The 26,441-nt window shown below is 44.8% G+C and overlaps 1 protein-coding gene across 1 annotated transcript in view; it reads right to left on the reverse strand.

Moving 5' to 3' along the window:
- The window catches only part of DDX10 (DEAD-box helicase 10), a 169,811-nt gene that overhangs the window by 108,208 nt on the left and 35,162 nt on the right, over positions 1 to 26,441 (reverse strand). Inside the window, exons 10-13 of the mRNA XM_035114420.3 lie at positions 23,348 to 23,449; positions 18,146 to 18,233; positions 10,395 to 10,483; positions 4,992 to 5,412 (exon numbers count right to left, since the gene is read on the reverse strand). Coding sequence (XP_034970311.3) covers positions 4,992 to 5,412; positions 10,395 to 10,483; positions 18,146 to 18,233; positions 23,348 to 23,449 — 700 coding nt within the window. The remainder of the gene's footprint in view (positions 1 to 4,991; positions 5,413 to 10,394; positions 10,484 to 18,145; positions 18,234 to 23,347; positions 23,450 to 26,441) is intronic.

A 26,441-nucleotide genomic window follows, 5' to 3' on the forward strand; every position in this document is an offset into this window, starting at 1 on the left:
CCGACCCCTGCACTAAACTATGGGTTGGTGTTACATCCAAACCACTTTACTGCCTTACTATGTCATTTAAGACAGATGTAGCTGATCCCCCCACTTACAGCATTCAATCTCAGCTTTAAACCTGTCCCCCAAGACTTCAGACCCTTCTCGCTTCAGTCATGGGTCTCTGCTCCAACAGGGAGAGCCACAGTTCTGGTCTTCGTTTGTTATTTCAAAAAAAGGGAGAGAGGGAATGCAAAAAAGAGGGGAAAGGGCATACAATAGCTAAATTTAAAGGACTGGCTGAAGCTCTGTGACTAATAAAATAGTTCATTTTATTTGAACTGTCTCTTTCCATATGCATTCTAACCTTAGCTGTCAACTTACATAAATTCAACATTCAATAACACAGACAAGTAGTTCTAAGAAAGTCACATACCCAACTCCAATTTGTGATAGACTTGGACAGTGCAGTTTAAGTAATCACATTTCCCTTATTACAGGAAAATGAAGTCAGTCAGCACTGCGATCTAAAGGCAAAGTCCTTGAGATAAATCCACTATAGAAGAAAGTGGATATTTTCAGATGAGGGGAAATGAAACTGATGTAAGCGATTCCTAGGGTCATTATTACCTAAATTTTGAAGAACGGACATAACTAATGCTGTAAAGATCCACAGCCTGAAAACCAGGGGTGATTAGAGGGCCCAGCTTGGAGCTGGCAAGGAAGGTGGGGAATTTTCCTTCTGGCTGCCTCATGCTTCCTTCAGAAAAACTATGATATGGGGTTTGGAGTTTATTTTGTTTCTTTGTTTACTTGTTGGTTCTACCTTTTAATATTATGTAAATTAACCAATACACTATCACAACTACTTAAAATTGAACTGGAACACTTTTAAGGGCTCTTTGTAAATAAGCTGGCCAACTGTAGAGCTTCCTGACACATAACAACCAACATGAAACAGAGGAAATAGCTCTCCTTTTAACAAATAAAAAAAGGTAAAGAAAGAAAGAAAACCCCAGTTGTGTCCGACTCTGGGGTTGTGGCACTCATCTCGCTCTATAGGCCGAGGGAGCAAGCATTTGTCCGCAGACAGCTTCCGGGTCATGTGGCCAGCATGACAAAGCTGCTTCTGGCGAACCAGAGCAGCGCACGGAAACGCCGTTTACCTTCCCGCCGGAGCGGTCCCTATTTATCTACTTGCACTTTGATGTGCTTTCAAACTGCTAGGTGGGCAGGAGCTGGGACCGAGCAACGGGAGCTCACCCCATTGCAGGGATTCGAACCGCCAACCTTCTGATCAGCAAGCCCTAGACTCTGTTGGTTTAGCCCACAGCGCCACCTGGGTCCCTTTAACAAAGAAGCACCTTCCAAATCCATATAGAGACAAAATTATGCTTTTCTCAGCAGACTATCAGAACAATGGCAACCCATAATAGTGTTGACTTCAAGACCAATTCCAACAGATTGTTGGGTGGGGAAAGATAGTGCAGACTTTTTAAAACCCCTCAAAATAAATAAAGCAACTTGTTGCTTCCATGACAACTTAGTAAATGAGTTGTCAATGTAAGAAAAAGATGTGCCCAATGGAACTGATTTTTCTTAAAGGCTAAAATTAGAAAAAGCTAGTTTTGACATGCAGCGTATCTCTGCAATTTCTCTTACTTCTGAAAGAAATGTCAAGGCTCTCCACCTGACCCCACTCTGCAATGTAAAAATTAAGAATGCTTTGATGGTATTTCCTGCTTGGCAGGGGGTTGGACTGGATGACCCTTGTGGCCTCTTCCAACTCTATGATTCTATGATTCTACCTCATGGGCCAGACATTTCGTGAAAAATCATTGAGGAAGATATCGAATTTTTACCTTGTTCTGTTTCCCTGTTCTGAAGTTTTAATTCAGGGGGCGGGAAATGTTTCTAGCCCAGCAGACCAGATCTTTACCTCCCACTACTTGGCCAGATTTGACAAACTGGTGGAACCGCTCACCTGCCAATCAACTGGTATTATAATGAGATCAGGTGATTGACAGGTAAGTCATCCTAGCCACCTGTTAAAGCTGGCCCTTGGGGATGAGGGGAAGATGGCGACCAAGCGTGATACCCAACATGATATCAGATGCAAGGGAGGCAGGTATGGTTTAGGGCAGGCACCCCCAAACGTCGGCCCTCCAGATGTTTTGGACTACAGTTCCCATCTTCCCCGACCATTGGTCCTGTTAGCTAGGGATCATGGGAATTGTAGGCCAAAACATCCTGGAGGGCCGCAGTTTGGGGGTGCCTGGTTTAGGGGAAACAGTCTCACGGGTCAAATGGGGAAGGCTGGTGGGGCAAATGTAGGCTACAGGATTGAGATGAAGATTCCCCATCCCTGTTCAATAAGGTAAATAGGCTCCCCCAAATATCTGTATTCTCAATTTCTCACCCCTACCTTAGATAGGCATAGGTTCAGATGACTGTGTCATTCATATGAAAAAGGGAGAGGGAAAAGAGGGTGGGAGATACCAAGTATAACCCCCTCCCTCAAAGCTGCAAGCCGCAAAATGATCCTATGGTAAAATGTCCAGCAAGTTTCAATGAAGCGTTCCCCAGGTGCACAAAAAATATCAATTTATTGTGTGATTTCCACTGAAAAACTCTCTCAAGCTTATTAGATGCTGGTTTTCTGGAACTCAAGTAACTGAAACATTTCCAGGGACACATGTTGAGCCTGTTGCATCATTAAAGTTGCACTTATTTATTTTCAGTACCATTTTGAACCTTCCTTCTTTCCTTGCTCTCATTCCTAGGAGGCGAGCACCCAAAAGCTAAGCCAAACTCTCCCATAGTAAAAAGCCATAAAGAGCGTGAGTTTCTTCCTTAATCCTTCAGTGAAAGCTCATGAGCCGAACCTTTTTCTGGCCTTTTATGTATTTCATAATACGTATTTTCCCCATTTAGACAATTATTTTTTCTCAGCGAATATGATTCCATGCAATCATCTACCTCAAGAAAAATAAAGTGGGTCAATGTTCTCACCAATACATACCGCCAATTAAAACATTTCAAAAGGGAAAAATAATCATAAGTTGAAAGCACAAAGTATAACTTACGTTGTATGCTTTTTACGCATCAAATCTTATAGTGCCTATTTCTCTCTAATGAAATAAAAGCTGTATCATCTCTTCATTCTTAAAGCAATACCAAGATCCAAATATCTATGAGAATGCTGAAATAGGAGAATATAAACCTTTATTAACACTGTGCTTTAAAAAGCAATATCCCACCCAGTTATTGGAAGAATTCCTGAAAGCGAAAGTCTTGGAAAAAACAAAGTCTATGATGAATACTTATATTAACACAAATAAGATTTTGAGATGTTATGCCACAGAATTGAGCTGTTGGAAAGAGTTTTTTTTAAAAAGTACCCCATAAGGCACTGATGGTCCCCAACTTGGATGGCTTTAAAAGAGGATTAGGCAAATTTATGGAGGGCAATTCTATCAGTGGCTACTAATCATGACGGTTGTGTTTTACTTCCACTGTCCAAGGGACAGTGAGTACCAGTTTTTGGAAGTGGCAGAAGGGGAGAGTACTGCTGCTCTCATGTCCTGCTTGCCGGCTCCCCACAGTTATCTGGTTGGCCACTGTGAGAACAGGATGCTGTACAGTGGTACCTCGTTTCATGGACGGGATCCGTTCTGGAAGCCCATCCGTAACGTGAAATGCCCGCAACTCGAAGCGCGGTGTCTGCACAGGTGCGCGTCACGACTTGGCACTTCTGCGCATACGCGAAGCACGATTTAGCTCATGCACGAGCATCGAAAACCGGAAATAACTGGTTTCAGTACTTCTGAGTTGCTGCGGGACGTAACGCGAAAAGACGTAACATGAAGCGGACGCAACACGAGGTATGACTGTACTAGATTGACCACTAGCCTTGGATCAACAAGCTGTTCTTATGAGCTTCCTCACGACTCTTCCTCTTGGCCACTGGGAACTGTCATAGCCAAATGCTGGATAATATGGATTACATGCAAGTAGTGTTTCCCTAGGAGGGCTCAGTGATTAAGTTTTGCTAGGGGCTGGTTGGCTGGCTGCCATATCAGAGATTAGAGAAATTATGTTTAGAGCCATATCAGCCAACGACCTGGATGGGAAGGGGCTTAGATAATGTGCTTCCAGGGTGGAATGCTCCCAGAGTTCCTAAACCAGAAAATGTCACACCATAACTTTGTGAGGAACCTGATATTTTTTGAGGTGGGGCAGGGAAAAGGGAGTTTCTAGCCCACTAAAGCAATGAGGTTTGACTTGAAAGCAGTAGGTGATGCTGTAGCCTTTGCCACTCTGATTAGCACATGCAGAATGAAGTCACCAAAATGAGAAAATATATGCAAATCTTACTAGTCTGAATGATTTATATAGGTCACCAAATCCAGATTTTCACAGAGAAAAATCTGAGTTGTCTTACACACACACAGTTCATGTGTTCACAGAAAGCATTTTGAACAAAGATTTTGAACAAGCACTTCTGGAGGTGTTGGGGGGAAAGGCCCATGAGCATCATTCTCAATTTATAATATGTAGAGATGGACACAGCAATGTCTGCTTTGCATGTTTCCAATTATAAGTTCATTCAGTGATGTTTCAAGGAACTTTAATGGGGGGGGGGGAGATGGGCTTGCACCACAAAACCCAGAGGTGTAGGCAATCTGAAGGATAGCTGTGTATCTTCTAGTCCGGTGAACGCAAATTTGGTCAGTCTGCTTTCAAATGCGGACCAAATTAAATTGTCCTCCAGCCCTAATAACCTGTTGAATGGTCCTTCCAATTATTTCTGTGGTTTCCTTTACACACCCAAAAACAGGCATGGGAGACACTTCCCTGTTTTGGCCTACAACTCCCATTAGCCCAGCCAATCGTCAGGAATGATGGCAGATGTAAGGAGGGCACCATGCTGAGTTACATCAACTCTGAGTTACATCAACAACAATAGCAACAAAATCGAACTTTTAAGGAAAGGGGGGAAAACTTACTGGTGCTATTTTTTCTCCTGGTTCCAAGCCAAAGACATTCCGCCGTTTCACCGTCAGCACATCGAGGTCCTTAGTGTCATCGTCATCACTATTGCTCTCTTCAAAGAACTGCAGGCGTTCAGCTTCCGAACCCTTGACCGCTATGGGCTCCTCTTCAGTCTCAGTCTGAGCCTGCGATGCATCGTCCTCAGTTTCACTATCTTTGCTGGAGAGTTCTATGTCCTCATCTCCGCCCAACACAGCCGTTTCGCTGAAGAGTGCTCTGCATCTCTCTACATCATCGTTGGTTACAGAAAAGGGGGCATTTTGGGGCTCATCTGTTTGCTGCAATGGTCCTTCTTTTTCAGGCTCATTCTCAGGCGTTTTCTTCTGCAACTTCTGAAGAAATCGTACACGAGGGGCCACTGCAAGCCCGAGGGAGCTAGAAAACAGAGATGCATGATACTTAAGAACGGGGCTCCCTACCTTAAGCTTAAAATGCATTCCTCTACATTACAGCAGGACTTCCCAAACTTGGGTCTCCAGCTGTTTCTGGACTACAACTATCATCCCTAGCTAGCAGGACCAGTGGTCAGGGATAATGGGAATTGTAGCCTAGCAGCTTTATTTGGAACTGAGCAACCTTCAAAAGCAGCCCAGTGTAGAACACATCACAGTAGCACCTGGCACTGGCTTTCAACTGGTCGGTCGCGACTCAATAGCTGGCTCTTCCAAGGTGGGTTGCAGCAGGAGCACTACCACCACGCAAATACATGCATCTAAAAGATTAAGAGATGGGACCCCAAAGGCATGTTTGGGTTAAAATCGGATCCTGGGTCTGAAAAGGTGGACACCTGACCTGGAAGTCACCAGAGCATGGATAACTGTGGCCAGGAAACCTCTCTCACGGAGCAGGGTCCGCAGCTGGCATACAAGCTTCAGGATAGGGAAACTAGCTCCTGCATCAGCTTAATCCTATAATAAACTATAACCAGATGGCTGTTTCAGACTGACACCACAATGCTCAAGGCCATACACAGCTGGGGAGAACTGTGGGAGGCGCCATACTGATTTCCTGAACTCTAATGGACCAGTGAATGCTTTGGAATCCCAACCTAATTTTCTCCCTTCAGCTCTCCCTTTTAACAAAAGGAAAAGGCCAGAGCAAAATTTCTTTAGGATCTTTATTTTATATTCCAGACACCATTTAATTCAATAATTATGGAGCATAGCTTCCCATTCCCCTCTAGTGGAAGAATCGTGTAAAATAGTCATGAATGAAACTGCGCTTTGCTATGTGCACAATCTTTTCAAGCGCTACTGGGCACATTTTTTAAGCATTTCATTTGTAAACTGAGATGGAAAATAGCAAGATGCTTTCAAACCAAAGAAAAGGGTGAGGGAGTTCAAAATTAGATTTCTATGAGAAGAATCCTGAAATGTTTCGTCAGGCACTTATCTGCCACAGACCTATTGGTCTCTCTCCGGCTCCACTCTCAAATTAATTACTGCAGAACTGCATATAGTCTCTGCACAATTTGATAGAACTGTGCTCGCTATTTCAGGGAGAGAGAGAGAGAGAGAGAGAGAGAGAGAGAGAGAGAGAGAGAGAGAGAGAGAGAGAGAGAGAGAACACATATGGGCAACTGAAACCATCACCCTTTCAGGAAATGGAGACAAGACAATGAATTTGGAACCATTTTAATATCAAAAGATAAACTCTTGCTAATCCCCAAGAGCGTAATGATTAGAACCGAGTATGAGGTTATACAGAATTTAAATGTGGACACTGGCAGGCAAAAGAATATTAGCTGATAATAAAATGGTCACACATTACTTTTTAGAACAAGGGATTCACATAGCCGGGAGAATTTGACAGTATTACCTTTTGACACAAACCTCATATGTTCTGGACCAATATATAGTGTGCTCTAGGTTTGGGGGGCTGTAGCTCTGTGGCAGATCTCATGCTTTGCATGCAAAAGATTCCGAGTTCAGTTCCCAGAATCTCAAAATGTCTGAAACCATACAAAGCAGCTCCCAGACAGTACAAACAATAAGGAACAAGGGAGAGCAAGGGTATTAGGGAACTGACTTATGCTGAGTTAACACCATTGCTCTCCCTTGTGGTGTTCCCACCACTGAGGAAGATGGCACCCACATCTTGGAGTGAAAACCACCTGGATGTGAGGTGTGAAATTCCTGGGAAGGAGACAATTCTGGGGTGACTGGGAGATGTCTTCCTCCATGAGACCTGAGGCAACAGTAGGGAACCTGTGGCTTTTTTATGTTGCTGGACCCCATCACCCCTGATCATTGGCCACATTGGCTGGGGCTGATGGGAGTTGGAGCCCACCTTATCTGGGAGGGCCAAACACTCCCCACCCATGACTAATGCTTAGATCTAAGTTTATGTTTAGGAGAGCATTAGACACGCCCTACTTTATTCTTTCTCCTGTGCCAGCATTCGACTTATGCATTGAATAGAACAGTAAGTTGCACACATACGGTCTGTGTCTAAATATCACTGAGCACTCATCTGTGTGGGGGGCCGGGAACAGGTGGGTGCAGCTGCAGGAACAAACAGGCAGAGAGAGAGAGAGAGAGAGAGAGAGAGAGAGAGAGAGAGAGAGAGAGAGAGAGAGAGAGCGAGCTGTTCGGCAGTGGAATTTGCTACCAAGGAGTGTGGTGGAGTCTCCTTCTTTGGAGGTCTTTAAGCAGAGGCTTGACAGGCATATGTCAAGTATGCTTTGATGGTGTTTCCTGCTTGGCAGGGGGTTGGACTGGATGGCCCTTGTGGTCTCTTCCAACTCTATGATTCTATGACCCAAATTCAAAATATTTAGAAAAACATTATTTACGTGTCTGTTTTCAGTAACTGGAGTGCATTCTGTCAAAACTGTGCTTTTAAGTTCCTAGTTAGTAAACCAACATCAAATCACTGTTCCTTACTTCGAACACAATGGGAAACCAAAGGGCGAGATTGACTTTTCCTGCCCTATCAGCCGTTCCATCTAGATGTTGCGACGCTTGTGCAGACAGAACGACTGGAAGAGTGTGGTGTTGAATTCCACCCAGAGTTTTTAATCTACGCTGGGACAGAAACCTGTGCATGAATTGAGGAACGAGAAGATAGTTCTCATTCCAGATTCAGAATCACAAAGTTGGACGGAACCTTGGGAGGTTGTCTAATCAAACCCTCTGCTTTAGGCAGGATCTGCAATGCAACTACACCATTCCTGACAGAAGGCCCTTCAGCCTCTGCTTGAATACTTCCAGTGAAAGAACACCCAACATATCTGGAGGCAATCTTTCCTGCTATCTAACACCTCTTACCATTAGGAAGTTTATTCTGGCATTTAGCCGAAATCTGCTTCCCTACAATTTCCACCTGTGCTTGTAGTCCTGCCCTCTGGAGCAACAGGGGAAAAAAATTCTGCATCTTCTCTATGCAACAGCCTTCAGATATCTAAATGCAGCTCTCGCATCTCTCCTTAAGCTTATCTTCTCCAAACTATGCTGTGGTTCAGCAAACTAGGAATGTTACATCTGAACTGGGCCTAAGGACCCAATCCTGTGCCTTTCAATATCCATCCCATGGTTCACACGATCTTGCGTGCAAGAGGTTTTCCAGACTGGTCCCTCTTATCTATGCACACATATTGCTAGACACAAGGGAGAGTCTGGTGTGTGTGTGTGTTTGTGTGTTTCAGTTTAAGACACCATAAAACTATCTTGTAACAGATACCTCTGAAATCTGTCCCTCAAGCAGCTGCATTTTCAAAGTGCTAACTGCTGAGTTGTAGGAAGCAAGCTTACATCAAGCATCCTTATCTGGCATGTCAACACCAGAATAATGGACGAGTCTTTTGAAGGGCAAAATTTTAATTCTGGTTTCCGAGAATAATCTGATTCGCATCGTATCTTGAAATGCCATCTGATGTGTCCACTATGTTTTCTTCTTGGCAGTTTGTAGATATTGCCCTTCTACCACCCTGCCTTAAAAACGCTTAACAAATGTTCTTTGCATGAAAGCAATTTGCTATAATAATCCCAATTCCTCCAAAGTGTCTCTCATAGCCAGGTTTCAGACTTATTAATGACAATGTAATGGTAAAGATTCACATTGGTATTCAGGAACGGCACGGCAGGGTTTAAAGGTGGACGCAGGCTTTGCTTTAATACCTACTGTATGCAAAAAAAATCGACCTAGTAAGCAGTTCTGATAAAGCTCGTAGAGAGAGGAAGCCCATTGACTTCAGACCTAGATTTCTGAACTGACTGAGCCATTAGGATTCATTATGTAGAATGGGGGCTGTGGTTACAATGAAAGAAGCACATTTTTTTTGCCTTAGCCACAGGTACATATTTATGCTGTTCAAGTAGAATGGCTCTTAATGTGCAGTCCCTTTCCTCTGGAACCAGAAAACAAGAGACCATTCTTAATGTGAGATTTCCTCCGTGCTTCCTCTGATCTGGGCTGAACATGGAAATGCCCATGAACAAACTATATGAAGGCACAATTGGCAATACAACTGCCGCAGCCATGATTGCGCCCAAGCAACACAGATTCTAGCATTTTGGGCAGCTTCCCACCAAGCAGGCAAATGAAAGGTCATGATTCTTAACAAAAAGGAACCAGGAAACTTCCAATACCATGGTCATACGTGTGATGTAGATGGTGTGACCTCAGAGCCAGAGATTTTCCAATTCAATTTTGTCTTAATCCACAAATTCATACTATTTTCTGAGCACACATGTCCTACTTGCAGTATGGGGACAACAGTGACCTTCTTTAGAAGGCCACCTTAAGGATTGCTGATAAAAAGGCATGAAAAATGATCCCAACTGCAACCCTGATAGGAGAGTTAGCCAAAAGGGCCATATTATGAGCACATATACGGAATCAATGAAATTCTCTGGTGGGCAGGCAAGGAGAGGAGAAGGGATCCAGAGGAAAGAGATGCAGCCCAGGCAATTTAGGGAGGGAACCAGGAGATACAGGCAAGAGAGCAGCACCCAGGCAAGGTGAGGAATGGGGAACTGAAGGATGGAGATGTGAGCAGGGAAGCAGCCCAGTTGTTGAGTCACAGAGATAGGGTGGAGAGATGTAAAGGGAGGGGAGCATTGGTCAGGTACAAAGGGAATGGGAGTAGGCAGGGTTCGTATTCCATAAAATATATTTATACAAGTGTCGCACTCATAAGCGCAGCTTTCATATTATTCTAATGAGAGGTGGCATATATCTATTTCAAAATGAAATAAATAAAATGTATGCATCTCAATCTTTCATTCCTAATTCAAAACACGGAATGAAAATTGGTTTGTGCAGTTCAAAAGAAATCACACACTCCCTCCCAGCACCACCCAATCCAATTTTTTAAATTAGCATTTTTCGTAATGATTAGGGATAATAGCACTTACAGGGCATATTCAGCAATGGGCAACTTGAATACATCAAACACTTCCTTGTTCTTCATTAGGTAGACCGATCGCAGATAGGAAACAAAACACTACCAGAAAAAGAGAAAAGAGGTTTTTGTTTAAAAACAGTAAAAAAAAAAAAGGCACACAGATACACTCCCCATCTAAAAAGAGATCCAAAATGTTAAAGAACCAAAATTAGCACACTGCATTTCAGCTAAAACTAATTAGTCTTATAAAAACAGATTATTCTTTATTGCATTATGAGTCCCAAAGTTAAGAGTTTGTTTCTTTTTTCAATTATGCTTTATATGCGTTTTGAGCTTTGGGGAGTGTTGCATTTCCAAACTTCTCTCAGTGGTTATGGTATCTACATATTAAATATGAAAACATAATCACAGGAACCTAAAGAGTACATGGAAAATCAGGAGGCCAACATCAAGGGCTTGTGGACTCAGACTGTGAACCTAAGAATTTGAAGGCAAGGAGACAGCCAAGTGAATTATCATGGATTCCGTGTGCTCAGAGCCCATCAAAGGTACAGATATAAATGCAATTTTAAGAAAACACCAATTAAATTACTGAAAGGTAAGCTTAACTATGGCTGCAACCTTAAACACAGTAACTTGGGAGTAAGCCCCACTGGAACTTACTCCCAGCCGCTAGCTGACATTTCAAACCTCAATTCTCTTTTTCAGTGTCTCTGCACATTTTTATGTTCTCATCCACCTCTCACTCAATGCCCACTGGCCTTATAGCAGGCTTCTTTCCTTGCCTTTCAAAATAACCTTTTCCTCTCCTGTATTTCTTAAAATTGAAGGTATCTGTTCCGTCCTTGAAACCCCCTTTTAAACTGCTAATAGAACTTGTGGTATGGGATGCCTTTGCCGTTAAAACCCATCTTTTGAAGCAACAACAAGAAGAATTGTAGTAACAGATTTTGCTTGTAGTTTCATGTTACCCAGACTGCAATAAAACACTGGAAAATCACTTCTATAAAACCGAATAACCTGCTGCTACCAGCATGCCCTTTCGTTTGGCTGGTAACTCAAGTGTATCATTCATTAAATCATACTGTTTATGTTTCCACAGAACTGTTCTGTAATTTTTGTTTGGGAAAGGAGAGGGGGGCGGGAAACCATTTTACAGATATATTCACTGGCTCACGTACGGAATCCTCATTTGCTCTTGCACTGCCTGCAAACTGCTGCTGAATTTTTCCAATCTTAACAACACCCAATAGATTTATTAAATTATTATTTACAATAGCTCACTGCTGTTTGTTTACTCAATCGCCATCTCTCTCACACATGAACCTTGATCTACACTATACAAAAATCCTGCACTACAACCACCTTTCTGCTTGCATTTTGCAGAGTATCGGTCAAATTAAATTGATGCAGTTTTGCTTTTATGTAACAACCATTAGTGCCGGTGGCTACATCCTGTTTACAGCCCCCAGCCTCATCTTATGCACCTTCCAAAGTCCCCTGAAGCTGCTCCATTCTTTTACCCCGTCAAAATTCCTTCCTTCTTCATCGCCTCTCATCCCCACCTTATAACTTATTTATAAGTTATATAAACTTATGCATTTAAGGGTTGGCAGGCCCAGCATTTTGGTACCCAAGGAAAACCACAAAACGGTGCTCCTCTCTCACCAGGGTGAGTGAAGATCTACATTGGAAACAAGTGAGGGAATCAAATCAAGTCAACCTTATCCAATGGTTGAAGTAGGAATCAGGGGGGGGGGGCGCTCTAGAGGTGGCATGGACAGGTGTCTGCTGAGGAGGAGGCAGACCCTCCTGTCAAGGAACGTGTGGCAGCAGCATTCATTGGAGGCCGGGTCTGCTGCCCCTGTGGTCCTGCCGCCTGAGGCGGTCGCTTCACCTTGCCTCATGCACGAGCTGGCCCTGAGGACTGGGAAGTCAAGCAGAGTGTCTCCATCCAATTAGCACTGTCTTCCCTTAGTGACACACAAGGATACCAGCAGGAGCAGTTTTACAGAACGGGCTACATCTCCTGCATATGCATAAAGCAGGGGTCCCCAGACTTACCGGCGTTTGGGCCGGTTCCCACCGCGCCGATCGCGCGGCGGGCTGGAGGATGGGGGAGCGCGCGCCTGTGCGGGCCAGCGGGCGGGGGAGTGCGCGCCCGTGCGCATGCGTACGGGCGCTTACTGGCGCGGCGGCGTGCTTCCAGGGTGGAAAAAGCGCCGAAAATCCGTTGTGCGCATGCGTATGGGCCTCCCCCGACCCGGAAGTGCACCAGAAATGACCTCTTCCAGGTCGGGAGAGGCCCATACGCATGCGCACAAAGGATTTTCGGCGCTTTTTTCCCGACCCAGAAGAGAGCTGCCACGCTGCGCGCCATAAGAGCGCGGCGGGCGTCGTCGCGGGCCAGATTGGCAGGCCAATTGGGCCGCATCCGGCCCCCGGGCCGTAGTCTGGGGACCCCTGGCATAAAGTCTTCTGTTCAATCCCTTAAACTCCAGATAACAGATTACTGGGAAGGGCCTCTGCTTGCTAGATCAGGAATGAGAACCAGTGGTCCCTCCAGATACCATATTTGGACTACAACTCTAACCATTCCCTACAGCATTGCCAGATTGAATTTTGATGCGTTCTATACCATGGTAGGCAGAAGTTCATTGCTGAAAATGCTGGTATTAAACATGAACCCCATACAGTCAACTGGTATATAATGGTTAAAAAGGGAAAATACTATTGCAGTATTTAAAGAAGAGGAAAGTGTTTATATTTTCATGGGATGATGCACTTAATATATATATTTTATGCACTTACGCAACAACGTGCTGCTTTTTCTTTTAATGTGGTTGCTATAACCAAAGTTGAAGCAATAAAGCTTGATTGAATTCAAAATCCAATTTGGCTATTCCACCGCAATATCTCTAACAGTGCCGCAGGGCTTGATGACAAAGTGATGGATACATGCTACTCGACTACCGAAGGCTCCCACAGACAGAACAGACTCAGAAGAGGCAGTAAATATAGCAATCCACTCCTGCGCAGGAGAGACATTTTGAGTTGGAGATAATATAAAAGTTACTCCTCTGTGGGCTGCTGCAGAGATATACCATCAGGCCACTTTTAACCACAGTTAAAAGATTTTTTTTAACAGGGCTGCTGCTCCTACTCCTACAGCCTTAGCTGCAGCTATGGGAACCAACATTAACTATAGCTAGATAAGTAGATAAACGCTCTGCTTTAACCAGGACTCTTTCAACCAAAGTCCGGTTAACAGGGAAACCTCGTCAAACTTAACTGCAGTTAGTGCCAGCGTGTATGTATGAAGTCTTTAAACACAATTAAAGGAGGACGGGGAGAATTCACTCCTGTGAAGTAGGCACAAGATCATAAGGCAGGTGTTGCTGAACTACAACTCCCATCAGCCCCAGAAAGCACGGGCAATGGCAGGGATAGTGGGAGTTGTAGTAAGAACACAAATCATTTGATGCGGCACTTTGGAACTCCCTGCCTATTGATATCAAGCAGGTGCCTTCACGGCATTTATCATAACCATCCCCTCCCCTCCCCTCCCCTCCCCTCTGCCTTCATTTAAGCCATTTGAAACTGACCACAAGCCTTCAACAGAATGGAAGAACAGACTATATTTTCGCAGTGCTAGGTCCATTTGTGGCCGACTCTGGGGTTGCGGCGCTTATCTCGCATTATTGGTCGAGGGAGCCGGCGTACAGCTTCCAGGTCATGTGGCCAGCATGACAAAACTGCTTCTGGCGAACCAGAGCAGCACACGGAAACGCCATTTACCTTCCCGCCGGAGCGGTACCTATTTATCTACTTGCACTTTGACGTGCTTTCGAACTGCTAGGTGGGCAGGAGCTGGGACCAAGCAACGGGAGCTCACCCCATCACGGGGATTCGAACCACCGACCTTCTGATCAGCAAGCCCTAGGCTCTGTGGTTTAACCCACAGCGCCACTCGCATCCCTATGTTTCGCAGTGCTATGCAGCAGCAAAAAGCAGTTTAAATAAAACAATAAAAATTGGATTTACAAGGCAGGTTCATCACTGGATCTGTCAGCTGTGACAAAAGCTCTTGTTTGAGCTCCTTCCATTGCTATCCCAAAACTCCAAGATTATTTCACTCCACTCAATTTAATTTTATCTATCTTTTTAGAAGGGTTTTTAAAAAATGGCTACACAAAAGCTGTTAAATGAGAAAAGGCTATTGCTGCTTCTTTTTTTCAGCACAAACCAAAGTATTCTATTCCGTTCTTCCATTCACATTTTCCTGTTGTTGCTACACACTTATGATCCTGTCTTATATAGTTGACAAAAATCAAAAATACACAGCTACGTGCTTTTACACGACATAGCTAAGCACTCCTGGTTTGAACCTCAACAAGAAAATATTGCGAAGAAAGCAGGTGCTATCCGTAATACCGTGTTTCTCATATTTTAAGGCATCCCCAAAAAATAAGCCATGACAGGATTTCAAAGGGTTGGTGAAAAATAAGACATACCCCGAAAATAAGCACTATCGCAAAGCCCCGACCGAGCGAGAGGCGAAGGCGCGGGACCCAGCAGGAGCTCCCTGCCTGCTTCCCCAAGCCGTAGCGCATCGGGGGACAGAGCCGAAGATCGGCGGGCGCTCCTTGCTGGGCTTGACAAGCCCGGGAAACAGCGCCCGCCGATCTTCGGACCTGTGCTGTGTGACAGGCGGGGGTGGGGGGGAAGCGGAGATCGTGCTCCGCTCTCCCCCCACCCCCGCCTGTCACCGAAGATCGGCGGGCGCTGTTTGCTGGGCTTGACAAGCCCGGCAAACAGCGCCCGCCGATCTTCGGACCTGTGCTGTGTGACAGGCGGGGGTGGGGGGGAAGCGGAGATCGTGCTCCGCTCTCCCCCCACCCCCGCCTGTCACCGAAGATCGGCGGGCGCTGTTTGCTGGGCTTGACAAGCCCGGCAAACAGCGCCCTCCGATCTTCGGACCTGTGCTGTGTGACAGGCGGGGTGGGGGGGAAGCGGAGATCGTTCTCTGCTCTCCCCCCACCCCCGCCTGTCACCGAAGATCGGCGGGCGCTCCTTGCTGGGCTTGACAAGCCCGGCAAACAGCGCCCTCCGATCTTCGGACCTGTGCTGTGTGACAGGCGGGGGTGGGGGGGAAGCGGAGATCGTGCTCCGCTCTCCCCCCACCCCCGCCTGTCACCGAAGATCGGCGGGCGCTCCTTGCTGGGCTTGACAAGCCCAGCAAACAGCGCCCGCCGATCTTCGGACCTGTGCTGTGTGACAGGCGGGGGTGGGGGGGAAGCGGAGATCGTTCTCCGCTCTCCGCCCACCCCCGCCTGTCACCGAAGATCGGCGGGCGCTGTTTGCTGGGCTTGACAAGCCCGGCAAACAGCGCCCGCCGATCTTCAGCCCTGTGCTGTGTGACAGGCGGGGGTGGGGGGGAAGCGGAGATCGTTCTCCGCTCTCCGCCCACCCCCGCCTGTCACCGAAGATCGGCGGGCGCTGTTTGCTGGGCTTGACAAGCCCGGCAAACAGCGCCCGCGTGCACTTTATTAAAAAATAAGACATCCCTTGAAAATAAGCCATGTCGTGTTTTTTTGAGGAAAAATTAATATAAGACATGTCTTATAATATGAGAAACACGGTAAATTATAATAAGGTAATAAACAAAGGGTTTTCCAGCCAGTGAGCAATCTGGCACATTCCACAAAGGCAAAATTATCTTGAAAAGTATTGTCATTTTACATAATGAGCTGTTCAGGCACTATATGTTCCTATTTCTCAGTTATCACCACATCATTAATCTAGCTTTCTAGGCTTGGGAACTAGAGGCATTTAATTTTATTTCTTTGAACTTCTGCACTGCCCATTCATTATTCCTCAGAAAAAGGCAGTGTGGCATAGCGGTTACTGTATTAGATGTTAGCCCTCTTCACCTCTTTTACCTTGGCTGTTGACAGATAAGGTATTGCCACCAAAAGAGCTGGATTTATACCACTAAAATTGGCAGCTGGTACTAGCTGAGAGGATGCTGGCGTTCCTGATCACTATTACTACCCACCAGCACTGTAGCTCATTCCAGAATTCCTGGCTCTGCAGAAACCCAGGCAAAAAGTTTAAAATAAACAGCAGCCAAAGGGGCTGCAGGTTCTGAATGCTCCTCCGTATTTTTAAGCTTATTTAAAGTTCATGAAAAATCCCTCTCTTCATCTCTAGCAGATGTTCCACGGAAACTAGGAAGCTTGATAAAAGTCCAATTTAATACACAGAAGACCCTGACTGCCCAGGTTCACGCAGAACCTCCCGTGGCGTGGCAGAACTGACATAGATAGAAAATTGCGTGGGATTTTCTACACCAGGCATCCCCAAACTTCGGCCCTCCAGATGTTTTGGACTACAATTCCCATCTTCTGTGACCACTGGTCCTGTGAGCTAGGGATCATGGGAGTTGTAGGCCAAAACATCTGTAGGGCCGCAGTTTGGGGATGCCTGTTCTACACCATAGTTGAGATACCAACATGCTGTTGGCCTGTAAGTTTCTCCAGCCTCAGGCAGCATGGTCAATGGTCAGGGGTGATGAAAGCTCCAACCATATCTGGAGGACAACAGGCTCCCTTATAGCCCACCCATCTGGCTGGGTTTCCCCAGGCACTCTGGGCGGCTTATAGCATGTCTAAAAACATAATAAAAAACACCAGGCATTAAAAACCTCCTGATACAGAGCTGCCTTCAGATGTATTCTAAAGGTTGTGCAGTTCTTTATCCTCTGGACATATGAAGGGAGAGCTTTCCAGTGGGAGGGCGCCACTACCGAGGAGGCCCTCTGCCTGGTTCCCTGTAACTTTGCTTCTCACAGTGAGGGAACCATCGGTAGATCCTCGGAGTAGGACCTCAGTGTCCAGGCTAAGCAATGGGGATGGAGATGCTCCTTCAGGTATACAATGGTACCTCGGTTTACAAACACAATTGGTTCCAGAAGTCTGTACTTAAACTGATGTGTACTTAACCTGAAGTGAACTTTCCCATTGAAAGTAATGGAAAGTGGATTAATCTGTTCCAGACGGGTCCGCGGAGTATTCAACCTGAAGCACACTTAACCCGAGGTATGAGTGCAATTGGTTCCGGAAGTCCGTACTTAACCTGAAGCGTACTTAACCTGAAGCGAACTTTCCCATTGAAAGTAATGGAAAGTGGATTAATCCGTTCCAGACATTTCTGCAGAGTACTTAAACTGAAAATACTCAAACCGAGGCGTACTTAAACCGAGGTATGACTGTACTGGGCCGAGGCCGTTTAGCAGGGGTAGGCAACCTAAGGCCCAGGTGCCGGATGCGGCCCAATTGTCTTCTCAATCCGGCCTGTGGACGGTCCGGCAATCAGCGTGTTTTTACATGAGTAGAATGTGTCCTTTTATTTAAAATGCATCTCTGGGTTATTTATGGGACATAGGAATTTGTTCATTCCCCCCCTCCTAAAAAAATATATAGTCCGGCCCACCACATGGTCTGAGGGACAGTGGACCGGCCCACAGCTGAAAAAGATTGCTGACCCCTGGGTTTAGGGCTTTAAAGGTCAGCAGCAACACTTTGAATTGTGCTCAGAAATGCACTGGAATCCAGTGAAGATCCTTTAGGACAGGAGGTGCTATGCGGTCCTGGCGGTCGCTTCCAGTCACCAGTCTTGCTGTTGCATTCTGGATTAGTTGTAGCTTCCAGGTCACCTTCAAAGGTGTATACTAAGAAAGTTTCATAATAGACAGCTTACCCGTTGTGCTCTCTCTTTCAACTCTTGATCTTGAGCCAAGAAGGACTGCATCTTTTTCTGAATGTCCATAAGCTTTTCAGGATTGATTCTAGAGGGTTGGGGGAGATGGAGGGGGGAGAGAGAGGGAGAGGGAGATCAGATTGATATAAGTGGCAGGATTTTCTCTATCATGGCCCCATCCCTGTGGCAGACCTTCTGCTTGGCTTCATTCCAGACTATTTTTAAACAAAGTTTCATTCTGCTTTTTAATTGATGGTAGTTTTGTTGAAAGATGGTATAAAACAGTTTCAAATGAATAAATATCTCCTCCTAAAGGGTCACAGACTCCTGTTCAACAGGTTCAAAAAAAAATTCATTTCATTTTTATTTTTTTAAAAGCATTACTTCAAAATAGTTAAAAGGTACTGCCCATCTGAACAAAACTCAGCTGAAATTATGTCAGGCATGAAGACCGTTCTCCTCCCATGAATAATGCAGGGAAAGCAAACAGAAGCTCAGGCCTTTTATCTAGAGAACAGTTTAAACTGGAAGAGCCAACGATTTTTCAAGGTAAAGCCACACAATTAACATTAAATTGCTTCTTGAGCTTATAAAAAGGTGGAAAATTGAGCTCATACTGAAGGAGGGGGGGAGCAAAATATACAGCAACAATACCTCACATTGACACGGTATCTCTCATGAGAAAACAGTATGAGGGTTCAACCCCCCCCCCCAGCACTTAAATAAGACTCTTGCTGGGAATTTCCAGAGCCTGAGGCATTTCTGCAGAACTGTGGCTTCGCAGATAGGTAGTACACCAACTGATGTGGAGATTAAAGCTGTATTATTCAAAAAATAATAATACCCAACAATAATTGCATGAGGGAGGAGAGAGGGGCTGTGTTTGCTCATCCTGCCTCTTCCCCACCATGTGCCATTATCTATTATTATTATTATTATACCACCTTTCTTCACAAGATCTCAGGGCAATTCACAAGAAAGAAATACATGGTAAAACCACAAATAAAACAAAACAACAAGACAACCATCCCCCCTCCCACAAACACGTTTAAAAAGCTATAGAACAGGCATGTCCAACAGGTAGATCGTGATCTACCGGTAGATCACTGGACGTCTGCGGTAGATCTCTGGTAGATCATTGGCTCCCCCAAAAGAAGCTGAACAACTGTGGCTCCCCTAAAAAAAGCAATGTGGTGTCCACAGATTAGCATTAGGAGTGCCACATGGCACTATTTTGTCCCCAGTGATATTCAGCATCTTTACAGTGGAACCTCGGAAGCCAAATGCCTGTAAAATCAAACGTTTCGGCTCCCGAACAATCGAAAACTGGAAGTGGTTGTTCTGGTTTTTGAATGATTTTCAGAAGCCAAACATCCGGCCAAACATTCCAGAACGGATTCCGTTCAACTTCCAAGGTACGTCTGTATCAGTATTTCCCAAACTTGGGTCTCCAGCTGTTTTTGGACTACAAGTCCCATCATCCCTGATCACTGGTCCTGCTAGCAAGGGATGATAGGAGTGGTAGTCCAAAAACAGCTGGAGACCCAAGTTTGGGAAACCCTAGTCCAGGCATCCCCAAACTTCGGCCCTCCAGATGTTTTGGACTACAATTCCCATCATCCCTGACCACTGGTCCTCTTAGCTAGGGATCATGGGAGTTGTAGGCCAAAACATCTGTAGGGCCGCAGTTTGGGGATGCCTGCCCTAGTCTATATGAAGGCACTGGGAGCCAGTCATTAGGAGTTTTGGAGCAAGGTGTCATCAGTACAGTACACTGATGAGACCCAGCTCTTTTTCCCTAGTACATCTGAGGCAGAAGAGGCTGTACAAGCCCGGGACAAATGCCTGGATCCAGTGGTGGACTGGACAATGCCTCTTGTTTGTATACATGGAGGACAGAGAGGTGTTTGTAAACATGTGTAGAAACGACTACTGCATTTGCTGTTCCACCCACTTTTGCCTCTGGCCCCAATCACTGCTGGCATGAGGCCCTCAGAAAATTGCCCAGAAGGCATTGCCCTCAGAAAATTGCCCAGAAGGCATTTTGTGGCTCAAAATGTTTCCCCACTGCTGCTCAAAAGAACTCTGCTCTTTCTTAATAAGTTGGAGAAGTGAGGAGAAAGCAGCAGCGCAATGGTATCCAGCAAGGCTAAATGTAATGAATACAGGAAGGGGAACAAAATACCCAAAAGGAGAAATAACTGGCTAGGCGGCAGAAGCATTCAGAATCTACAGTGTACATAAACAAATTGAATATGAGTCAGCAATGTGATGTTGTGGCTGGAAAGGCCAGTGCCATTTTTAGGTTTTATCAGCCGGAGAATGGTTGCCAAGAACTGGGGAATAATAATGACATTTTATTCAGCATTAGTGTGACCTGATTGGAATGCTGCTGTGAGTTCTGGGCACCAGGTGTCTCAAAAGATACTGGCAAGCAGGAAAAGATTCAGCAGAGAGGTACAAGGACGATGCAAAGGCTGAGACGGAAATCCTATGTAGCTAAGAAATAAAGAAAAAGAAAGCTATGTGCATTTAGCCTAGAGAGGAGGAAACATTATTTACTGGCGCAGGCAGCAGAGATGGAGATGCCAATATCCTTTTCAGATTTTGGAAAACTATCAGAAAGAAGGTGGAGGAGAGAGTGTTTCCACCCAACATGCTCTGAATAAGCCACATACAGCCAGTTTGCAAGCAACGCTCAGCCAAACTACAGCTTAGTATGAACATGTGGGCTCCCAGAAAGGAATTTGTGGCTGCTATGGTCCTCTTCCCTCCTGCCATGTTGCTGTGAGCTAAGCTAAGCATGGTGTCCAAACCCGGAATCATGGTTTGTCTCACTCCAGACAAACCATGAACTGTAACCAAACATTGTTTGGGCAAACTATTAGACCAGGTTTGGGTAGCTTTGTTCACACCAGTGCAGCTGCAGAAGGACCAGGGGCAGGAGCACAACAGCTTCAAAATCTTCCTCCAGAAACTCTCCCATTTGCGGAAAGGCATGGTTTGGCTGAGCATCACATGCGAGCCAGCTGAAAGTTATGCTTAAAATCACACCAAGGTAGATCTTGGTTAAATATTGGGGGCATGTTCTGTTAAGAGTTGTTCAACAAAGGAAAAGCTGGCTGAGAAGAGCTAGGATCTCCTTCTTGTCAAGGCATAAACTGGGAAAGGAGGCTGGGTATTCCAGCCTAGCTCCTGGTGCAAGACAAAAGGATGGAACAGGAAGAAACTCCTGCCTCCCTTAGCAGCCAACTGCACACCTGAACCAGAAATTCACATCTCAGTGCACAGGTGTCCTATGTGGTGAGATGCCAAGTGGACAGGTTGGCCCATAGGGCTCCTGTACAGGTTGAACTTTGCCTGTTACCCATATAAATATTGCAAGCTAAGTCAATTTACATCTCCTCCTGCTAGCAATGAGTTATGTGGAGCACTGACCCCTGGAAATCCTATTGAGCTCTCTTCCGGTTTCTGAGATTTCCCCAAACTTGACTTGAACATTCTTATGCCTATCTCTTCACAGCCACATAGACCAGAAGCTTCTCTCTCAAAGCAAATGAGATCTGCAACCAACACTAAATATGATCTGTATTTTTCTCCCCATTCCACCCCCACAGTGTTTTCCACGGCTCATCAGTTCCACAGCAAAAATTAGCTCCTCTCCACAGTAAACCATTTAAACCACCTTGGCAAGTCATTATATCCCTTTAAGAGAGAGAGAAAAACAAAGGCTAAAAAGGGCCATTTACAAGGATTTGCAAGCTTTACTGCATCCCCACATTATCACCCATGATTTAGAACAGTATTGTAAACAGCATTACTGAAAGCCTATAACTACTTCAGTGGAGCATGTGAACCGATTTCAACGCATATTGAGTGACTGAGATATTAGGCACCAAATGGTAATTAGGTCTGTATGCATGAAGGTATGAAACAGATGTCATTACAAGTACAGAAAGGAAACTATCAGTGCACTCAGTTGAACCTTCCTCAGAGGAAAAGGGCTGGAAACAGAACTAATACTACAGACTTAGCACTGCCATGTTTCAGATTAGCATTTTAATACAGCAACGCAGGAATCTGTGTATTAGAAGCAGTGTTCCTCAAACTTGTGAACTCCGAGATGCTTTTGTCCTGAATTAAAACCAGAAGCACACTTCCTTTTTCCTTTCTTTGAAGAATTGGGCATTTTGCCTAAGTCCTAAATTCACCAGAAGGATGGGAAGTTTCTGCAATTTTTCAAAAGGAGGGAGGGGGAAATGTTGGAAGGTCGCTATGGGGGAGTTTAGCACGGGATAGAGTCTTCTCTGTTCCTTTTCGCCCTTTATTTTCACTAGTGAACATTAGAAAGGCATCCGAAAAGAAAGCTGTTGTGGCGTTTGAAGCAAACAGCTTCTCTGCCCCTGCCACAGACAGTATGGACCTAGATGGGCCAGTGATCTAGCCTGGCTTAAAGGAAGCGTCCCACATTCATTCTGCGAGAATGAAGCAGGGTAGCAATCCATGCAGGAGGTGCAACAGGAAGTCTTTTCTGTGGATGGGCAATTCTATCACATCTATGTATTGGAATAGATTGGACGTTCCATTCACATCTGATGCAGAGAATGGAGGATGCTTACCTGCCTGCATAGGAAGAGTCTGCTTTAGATTAACCGCAGTTTACTGTGTTGACCACACCCAGTGTTTAGATTAACCGCAGTTTACTGTGTTGACCACACCCAGTGAACCGTGGTTAATCTTAATTATGGTGTTTTTGGGGGGGGGTGGAAGGAAGTCTAATTCAAGCCACATAGTTAATAACAACAACAACCAGGGCCTTTTTGTGACAGTACTCACCAGTACAACACCTTCCCTGGGGCTGCTTAAGAAAGACCTGTGTGCTCCCAGGGAAGGTAGAAGCAAAGGAATCCAGACCACATATCATCAGTGGGCCTGAGAGGACTCTGCCACTCTACATTTTACAGAATGTAAGCATTTTAAAATTGTAAACTGCCTTGGGTGCCTTGGCAGAAAAGTGTTGTGTAAATGCAATAAATAAGACAATAATGCATAATAGCAGCAACTTTCCCCCCCTTTTGCTGTCCATGGCTGCTATTTTGTGCAGGCCCCCTTGGCACCTTTATCAATAAATGAGTACTGGCACCTCGTTTTCACAAAAAAAGCACTGATTTTTTTTATTAAAAAAAGAGCTGAAGAATTTACTTGATGTTGTTGATGGGAACTTTCTTCTGTGACAGCTGCTGCATCATTCCCTTTTCCTCCGAAGAAAGCAGCACAAGGAGAGCTTCCCCACCTTCTTTGTACCTAAGAAAGGAATTAGAAAACAAAATGTTTCCTGATTAGGTTTCCAGATGGTAAATAAAAACTGACAGACTCTTCTAAGGGCCAAACCAAACGTGGCATTAATTGCATCTTCACATCTAATGTGCAGGTTGCTGTTTTTCTTTAAAATGCAAAAAAGGGGCTTTTTCTCAAGGTGGTGGCAGAAGAAGAAAGCATTCAATTCCTCCATCACACCAGCTGGGATCCCCAGAGTTTTCCACCCTGGCCAGCAGAAGCTATTTGCATCCCAACATGAGTTTACAGACTACAGGCAGGTAAAGCATGACAGAGACCCAAGAGACACGGATCAGTGTCTTAGTTAAGCCTATCAAACATCAGGCACACACCTTTTGAAGAGCCGAGCTGGAATGACTATTCTCGCAAGTTACATCCTGAGCTTTGGGATTGGGCAAGCAACAGGGGAGGCAGTAGAAGACAGGAGTGCCTGGCGTGCTATGGTCCATGGGGTCACGAAGAGTCGGACATGACTAAACGACTAAACAACAACAACAACAAGCAACAGGGTATTCCTCCATAAAAGGCACACACAGTTTGCTCACACTGTTGCTTCCATGTCCTTGGAGACAGAGGTGGAATTATCCCCAAATGCTTCCCCTGAAAGGGAAGGCTCTCCGCCGATAGTGGGAATTTTGAGAAATGATATATAATGAATTGAAAACAATGTTTAAATTAACCTTTTCTATAAAAAATACCCCGAAGCTTTTCTTTTCAGAATTTTAGGTGCCAAAATCCCAATGGAGCAGAAAAGGCTATTTATGTATGCGACCACAACTGCTCAGATGTTAATGGCTCAGAGATGGAAAGAAGACAATGTCCCTACCAGGGAAGAATGGCAGATTAAGTTGATGGATTATGCCGAACTGGCAAAAATGACCAGAAGAATCAGAAATCAGGAAGACCAAAATTTTAATAGGGAATGGGGGAAATCTATATTTTATCTTAAAAACCATTGTAAACAGCTAAAATCATTAGTAGAATTAGAAGAACACTTGTAGTTTCTCTTCCTGCTTTGGATCAAATCTATGCCTCCAGGTGCTATAAGAAAGCTGCAGATATTGTGCAGGATAGTGTGCACCCTGGAAATGATCTCTTTCAGTTTCTGCTTTCTGGAAGGAGGTATAGGGTTATAAAGACCAGAACAAGCCATCTGAGAAATAGCTTCTATCCAAGAGTGATTTCGGTTTTGAACGCAGCGAAAGGCAGTCTGTGAGGGAGGGTCTGTATTCAGTTGTGGGGCATCTGAGTTTTAGGGGGTAAATCAGGAGGGGTATTAAGAGTTTTTAGGGGGTTAATTATGTATAGCGGGATGGGAAGTAAGTCAATATGCATTTTTTGGATAGAAGGCTGGTGGTTGTTGTAAGTTTGATGTAGATTTTCAATTTCGTTGTTCTGCATGGGACGGTGACAATAAAGATTATCGTACCGTATCGTATCATATCGTTTAATGTTCAATGTTAGATATAATGGAAATGTAAAAGATTTGGATTCTTATAGCGGGAGACAATGAAGTCATCTAGACTATGGTTACATAGCACTTGGGGTGTCTGGTATTGCAGAGATGAGACATTCTTCTGACAAACCACTACGCCCTGTTTCCAGATCTCCTGGCTCCCCATCCGCTGGGACCCTCCCCTAGGTTGGTCTCCTTCTGGGGTTCCCTAGTTCTCACCACCTCCAACCCAGAAGGACCTTTTCCTGGTTTGGCCTCCTCCAACTCCCCCAAGCTCCCCCTTTTCCTCCTTGTCACATGACCATCCATTCCCTCCTTACCAAACTGGGACTGGGAAAACAGCAAAATACCTTGCTGCTACCCAAGGCTTTGCACAACAAAACAGCATTTTTTGAGGTATGGAAAACAGCAAATCTCCAAAATATATGCTTGCTAGGGGCAAGCTGGGGACCACATTTGTGACTGAAGAATACAGGACAATTAGGAATGATGCCTTCCAAAACCACCCATTAAAAACTCACAAACCAAAGAGATTAGGGACACGGCTTCCTACAGAGATGGGGAACTTGTGGCCTTTCAGAAGTTGCTGGACTACAACTCCCATCCTCTTTGACCACTAGCCATGCTGACTAAGGTCTGCTGTGAGTTGAAAGTGCGACAACACCTGGAGAGTCACAGGTCCCCCCACCACTATTTTACAGAAATAACCTATAGACAACTTCCCACTCTTTGTGCAAAAGAGCAGCAGCTTTTGATTTTTACAAGTTTAGATCTCATGCCCCAGATTCTCTTCATTCAAAATTCTTCAAAAATTGCTGTTAGCGAAGTTTTGATATATGCAAAATATGTGTATGTAAAATTGAGTAATTGTCCTATCCGTTAAGCAGCAGGCGGTGAGCCTAACCATTTTCAAGTATAGTTTGCTACCAAGCTACACCATAACCTGGTAAGTGGAGGCAGGCAAGAACCATACACGCTTGAGGCTTGTACCTGTTCATTCTTACAATTATGTATTTTATTATTTGTGGCTACTTTCGAATCAGACCTCGGTCTTTGAGGATCATTTCACACATTACAGAGCAGCGATCTAAAATTTGCCATAAGTGTTCATGGAAGAGTGAGCAGTCGATTCCAGCCCACAGCATAACTTTTAAAATGTGAACACCAACAACCATGAACTCTCATATGCACCCAACAAAATTATGGAAATAAAGCAATAAAGGCAAGTGTGCAACTGAATCGCACAAACATTCAGAACCACCATAAGGACAATGCATTTTATGCTACACAGCATTTCAAATATCAGCTGCTGCATCCACACATTTGAGCTTTAAGTCTCCCCTTAAAGTATGCATTAAAAATATAGAATGTGTGAGGAAGCCCTGAAACAGTTGGACAAAAATACATTAGCATAACTTTCCAAAAATGAAAGCTAACTACTGCTGTCCTCTAGTGGCATTGTATTCCATTATATTATATTATATTATATTATATTATATTATA

The sequence above is a fragment of the Zootoca vivipara genome, chromosome 4 (genome assembly GCF_965207765.1).
Source record: "Zootoca vivipara chromosome 4, rZooViv2.hap1.1, whole genome shotgun sequence".
Lineage (NCBI taxonomy): Eukaryota > Metazoa > Chordata > Lepidosauria > Squamata > Lacertidae > Zootoca > Zootoca vivipara.